General features: G+C 32.5%; 1 protein-coding gene across 1 annotated transcript; it reads right to left on the bottom strand.

The window, feature by feature from the left end:
* Nucleotides 1-2,362: 2,362 nt before the first annotated feature.
* LOC108841867 (probable pectinesterase 53) lies at nucleotides 2,363-5,819 on the bottom strand. The gene is made up of 5 exons (XM_018614644.2): nucleotides 5,375-5,819; nucleotides 3,558-3,747; nucleotides 3,261-3,467; nucleotides 2,826-3,061; nucleotides 2,363-2,613 (listed from the first exon to the last, which is right to left on the bottom strand). Exons 1-5 carry the CDS (start codon nucleotides 5,740-5,742, stop codon nucleotides 2,466-2,468), a joined length of 1,149 nt encoding a protein of 382 aa, XP_018470146.1. The 5' UTR covers nucleotides 5,743-5,819; the 3' UTR covers nucleotides 2,363-2,465.
* Nucleotides 5,820-6,265: the final 446 nt, after the last annotated feature.

Genomic DNA, 6,265 nt, shown 5'->3' with positions numbered 1-6,265 from the left:
GTCTGCCACATATAAATCATTTGCCATAAAAAATAAACTGTTTGTTGATATTGATCAAAACATTTGTATTTCATGAATGCTTTAATGCACCTTTTTAAAAAGTTGACCATGCAAAACCAATGAAAATTTTCAGACCAATATGACTGAAACTGACATGTGTATTGTAGTTTCTAAAGTCAATATGTTTGAGAATAACCATAGAAAATGGTGGTTTTGATGGTACAAACAATATCATATAATGATATGTATTTTTGCTATAAAGCAAAAATATATTTTGAAAAAAAATAAATCAAAATATATACAAGTTGAATTTCTAAATCAACTTAAGAGAACTATGAAAATAGTTGTATTCAAAATGTGATTTTCCGAGAATGAATTACATTCTAAAGAAAATTGTAACAATTTTGAAATTGTTTTTATTATTCATTTAAATCTAAAGGAGTTGTAGATTAACTTTCTTAACTCTTAAGAGATGTTAAATGTAAATATGCATGGTTTTGAGCTATCTCAATAAATGTGGGGGAAGCTTTGTTTACTATATAAAGTCATTGGCAAGAGTCCAAATGAACTCAGTGATAGTTATCAAACTAAGATATTTAAAAAAAAAGAAAAAAAAAGTTAGTGTCGTACACTGAGTTTTGTGTATAATGGTTAATTGTATCTTGAAAAAAAACAAAGATGACAAAAATCATTAAATAATTGATCTCGACTAATCTCAAGAGATTATGTTCACTGTGATGACAACCTAGGATCTTGTTGTTAAAGGTGTGTCATGAGATCAAATTGTAATATCCTCAAGAGGAATGGGTTTAGCCTATGAACTAAGATGAGGTTTGGCGGTAACTCTACTTATCAGATTGGAGATCCCAAGAAATAAGTTTAAGGAGACAACTAAGTCAAACTAAATCTGCCCAAAGCACTGTAAGACTTCGGTCTATACCCAGTTCCTAGGATGATTAAACAGTATTACATGTAAGGAATAGAGGATAAACATTTGCTTTTAATGATTTGTGCCAATTGTTTTGAGATATGAATGGAGTAGTACATGATATTCCTCTAAACAAAGCTAATGGCAAATCACCTTGTAAGTGTGAAATGAGGCCGTTTCTAGGGGAATAAAAAGGTTATATTCTCTAAAGTTCACTCATGATTACCAGAAATGTTCACCGCCAAAATGAACACAATAGAGAAATTGGTTTTGTGAGAGAATGAAACTGTGTTTTGGCTATTGTCTAGGTTTACACCAAAGCCCGGAATATTCAAGACATCATGGCCACCTCTTGGCCAAGTAAATCCGATAGCTATTAACAATGACTGGTTCAAGGCTGAAAAATTGCTACCAACTCATCATCCAGTAAATTTCTCGCTTGTACTCTCAAAAGTCCTTAGCAGAGTCTTGTCGAGTCTTGTCTAGGAAGTTAAGTCTGTCGAGTCTTCTAGTGTCTAGAAGCATTTCTATTCATGTGAGAGATTGTTGGAACTATTTTTTTAGCAATGTATTCATATGCTAAAATAGAGTTAGTGTGAATGAGAAATGTAGGTTTAATGTGTGTGATTTGAGAAACTTGTATAAAGTTATAAATATACACATTAGATATTTGGATTTGAGTTTTGATTTGTTAGTTGAACTTCATGTTCATTAACTTAATCTTATAAACCAAATATATGTGATTTTTTATATTGATAAAATATAAAAAAAGAAATCAATTTAAAGTATATTATTTTGTTTGAATGAGTAAATAATAATAATTATACTCTTTAATTTTTTGGTCAAAATGTGAAATGAATTCACATAATAATTGACAAGAAATAAAGACTCTATTAGTGCACCATGGGAGGTTTCATTGTATGTTGAAAAATGAAACGGGTGCTTCTCATTATTTTCTATATAAAGCCTCATGGCAATGTAGAAAAAAGACGCATCAAATACTAAAAAGAAAACCACATTCTCCTATATTGAATAGTCATGTTAGTATTTTTTTTTCTTGTGTCTGGGAGTATAACACAAAACTAGTTTTGTCAGGTTTCTGATAGAGTGACGCAGATTCAGAAGATTATTTGTAGTTGTATCTTGAGACTCATTACGTTATCGAACCGTCGCACTACGGGACGTATTAAGGAAAAAGATAATATCTCGCCTCTACAGTTGTATCATCATTTTCTTATTTTTTGGTATAATTTTATCATTTTTATTCTTTATAATATTCAGTAATCCGTAGTTTATAAAATACGGTTCTATCGGTCTTGACTCTCAGTTTATTGAAATACTGAAACTAAACTGAGAGCAATATTTCTATCAAGTTATTTTTCTTTTTGTTAATGCATATTTAACCATATTACACCAAATGAAGAAGATGTGACGTGGGCAATAAGTATGTGAATTATCTTATTAAGAAATAACGGTTAGAAATAAGGGAAAATGTGAATTATACTATTATTAACTAGGAAAAAAAAGAGAGCAATGGTTAGAGTTTGATCCATTCAGAGCCGTCGATAAAGGTAAGAGAAATAAAAGGCTTAGCTTCTTCGTCGGTGAGCTCTTTTGCCCAAGCTACCCTTCCTGCATAGTTTGCTCCTTCTCCAGTGCACTTGTACTGACCATAAAACACCGTCCTGCATCACACATTTCATTTTATTTTAATCTACACTTACATTTTTTTAAACTATAATTTTGTACACCTTTTAGTTTCTATATGTTTATAACGATCATGTTTGATGCTGTTTGCAAAGCATTATGGTGAATTAGAAATTTTAGGCTAGATTTGTTATATGCGATTTAAAGAAAAAAATAGTAGTGAGATCAAAGAGGAGTAAAGTACACGTACATCTCGCGTGAAGGATCGCCCCAATTATACCAGCCTCTAGGGAGGATGATGTTATCCATATACGTGTAAGCAAAGACGACTCTTGAGAAGGGACCCCATGCCCTCCCAAGATACAATACTCCTGTCCCTGTCACCTTACAGTTCACAAACGAGAATCCTGTGTCCTCTAGCACACTGCTCCTCCCTTGCGCCGTTACTGCTCCTAGCTTATCCGCTATCGCATGCACGTGACATCCCTAATTAAATACCACTTTAGAGCACGGACCAACTACTTAATTATTTTATTTACGAACTTGTAGAGTGTGCTAAGATACTCCATCTAATCGAGCAACATAGACCACACAATGTACGTAAATGGGGACAGCTGTGCGTGATACTAGGTGCAGGGCCCGTATACACAAGTTAGAAGGTCTTTGTCTAGATGAAAATGTTTACCTCATAGAGAGAAAGGGCATTGCCAAAGATGAAGTCAACCGATCCCTCAATGTAACAATCTTTGTAATAATGCCTTCCTGAATGATCATAGAGAGTGTCTTGAGCACCAAGCATTTTACACCCGAAAAATGCAGCATTGTCCGCTGACACCCTCAATGCCACGGCTTGTTTCCCAACCGCGCCCGGCAAGGGAACTGGGGTCGTGTTCTAGATACATATAAGACCGATTCAAACTTATCCATGCAAATGGAATTGAAGTACAACAACTATGGACCTATGGTAGTGGTTGCAAGTTACCTTGAAAGTGATGTTCTTAGCGACAAAGAAAGGTGAGTTCACGGCGAAAGAAGCAGAGTTAAAGGTGCCCATGGGATTGCCTCTTGAGTCAGGTGTTTGTGCTGTGTCTCCCCATTCCACTATTGTTGTCTCTGCTCCTTCTCCTTCTATTGTTATGAATGACTTCATTGGGGGTATGTTAACCTTCTCCCTACACCCATTTTCCCTTTCAATATATTTGCTCAATTTTATCATAAATCTAAGAAAGCTAGCTATAGCAAAAAAAATCAATTTGTTACACAATACATTTACTCCAACTTTTGACGCTTATTACAAAGTTCTTGGTAGGGCTGGGCAAAAAATCCGAACCCGAACGACCGAACCGAATCTGATCCCAAAAAGTAGTATCAAATCCGAACCGAAAATGATTAAATATCCGAACGGGTTCAAATTTTTAGTATTTAAAGAACCGAAACCAAACCCAATCCGAACCGAAATATTTCGGGTACCCGAATATATCCGAAATAGATTATATACATATATATATATATATATATATAAACTATTTTTAGATTTAATGTATATTAAAAAACATCCAAAACATATATGATACTTTTAAATTGTCTAAAATACTTGAAAATATATATAAATAGTCAAAAATATATGTCTAAATAATTAAAGTATACTCAAAATACCATAAATATTTAAAGTATTTATTGATTCTCTATCCAAATATTAAAATCAAACCAATTTATATGTTATGTTTTGGTATTTTGACACATGTTATTCAAATTTATATGTAAAATATTATTTTTTATAAATTTGGTAAAGTTTAAAGTATATAATAAATTTTAAAATGATTTAAATGGGTTATCCGAACCCGAACCGAACCCGCAAAGATCCGAACCGAACCCAAACCAAAATTTAGAAATACCCGAATGGGGCTGAAATCTTTGAACCCGAAAATCCGAAATCTGAATAGACCCGAACCGAACCCGAATGGGTACCCGAATGCCCACCCCTAGTTCTTGGTTTCACATGATCATGTAGTACTGTTGATTTTGAGTGAGATTCTACATCTCTTTATTGGCATTTCGTGTTTAGACTCTTTCAGATGTATATATTATTAGTTTTGGCTCATGCAAATGCAAGGAAAAGGTGAAAAGAAAAGATATGGTATGACTTCATAAATATATAAAGAGCGAAAACAAATTGTAAAATGTGTATAGACAAAACCCCAGGATCTAGGTTCAGGCTGTTGGAATATAGTTATATCCACACATTTTAAAAACGAAGATAAAGCTAAAGATGACGTGGTACCAATTAATTTGTATTGATCAATTGCAAAAAAAAAGATGTTTTATATACAATTAAGTCTACATTTTCAATCCCACTCTGTTTTTCTTTCTAAAATAAAATTTAAAATAAAACTGTTCTAATAGTATTCTATTTTCCGCTATATTATAATGGTATTTTATTTTTCACTTTATAATAGAGTAAAAATGAGTTTACTGTATATATAATATATAAAGTAAGTTGTTTTTTATTCATCACAATGTTTTTACTATAAGATAGAGTATCATTAGAATATATCATAATTTTTTTAAAAAATTATTCTATTTAAAATGAAAAATAGAGCGAACCATTGAAGATAACTTAACAAAATCGGCCGCATAGAATTAACAAAAAAAGATCGACCTTTTCCAAAAAGATTAAGATGAAATATAGACCAATATATGTTTTGATTAAACACTAAGCACCAAAAACTCAATTCATTCACTTTTTTTTTGTAAACTAAGATCATTCACTTGATATAAAATGATGAGACTTGTACTTACTGGTAAACTCCAGCATGAACTTTGATGACGACACGAACGAGGTTGATGAGAGGGAGAGAATCAATGGCGTCTTGGATTGTAGTGAAGTCACCTTTATTGTGATTCTTATGGACAGTGAGTGTATATGAAGGGAAGAGTTTGTTCTTGGCTGCCTTGAACACTGAGTGTTTAAGGCTCCCAACGAATCTGACCCATTTCATGAATTCCTCTTCCGGGTTTTGTGACTGACTCGTCGTGTTCACATTCTTCTGGTTTCTTGGTCGTAATCGTATACCTTTAGAGTGACAATTTGTTTGCGTTGAACAAAGAAAGATAACGAGAAGAAGGAGAAACAAAATGGGAGCTTGGGATGAATTGAACTTGGGCATCTATACGACAAGAATCAATTACAAAATATTAGGTGTTTTTTTGTTTGTTTTAGGCTTCGCCAAAGATACAAAGTACGGCAATAATATATATATATATATATATATATATATATATATATATATATATATATATATATATATATATATGGCTCATGTGATTTCTCAATTTGTGTGTATGTTATGTTATTTAGAGGTTGTCGAGTGTTTGGTACTTTGGTAATGGAATTAGGTGAAAAGTGACAGAAGGGAAGAGATCACGGGGCGGTTCCATTCACATCCATGTAGAATGAGAAGCCTAGCAAAATGCCAACACTACAAGAAAGTTGGATATTGCAACATAATTTTGCAACTTTTATTTTTTTGTTAAAAATACGTCTTTTTACATATGAACATATGTTGTTAATTTGTGAGAACTATTCAACGATAATGAATTGACGTTGTTTTGCGTTAAAAATATGTGACAAGTGTAAAAAAATTATATTTTGGATTTTGTAACTCTTAATCAGAACTGTGGTTAGTTTTA

The sequence above is a fragment of the Raphanus sativus genome, chromosome 2 (assembly GCF_000801105.2).
Source record: "Raphanus sativus cultivar WK10039 chromosome 2, ASM80110v3, whole genome shotgun sequence".
NCBI classification, from domain to species: Eukaryota; Viridiplantae; Streptophyta; class Magnoliopsida; order Brassicales; family Brassicaceae; genus Raphanus; species Raphanus sativus.
The sequence above is the reverse complement of the archived record's forward strand: the minus strand, read 5'-3'. Positions and strand labels throughout refer to the sequence as shown.

What these genes read in the sequence shown, in the direction of transcription:
- LOC108841867 (XM_018614644.2), bottom strand. Translation starts at nt 5,742, where the DNA reads ATGCCCAAGTTCAATTCATCCCAAGCTCCCATTTTGTTTCTCCTTCTT. An exon ending in GTTCATGCTGGAGTTTACCA is followed by an intron (nt 3,748 to 5,374) that starts GTAAGTACAAGT and finishes AAATGGGTGTAG; the next exon opens with GGAGAAGGTTAACATACCCC. An exon ending in ATGCCCTTTCTCTCTATGAG is followed by an intron (nt 3,062 to 3,260) that starts GTAAACATTTTC and finishes GTATTTAATTAG; the next exon opens with GGATGTCACGTGCATGCGAT.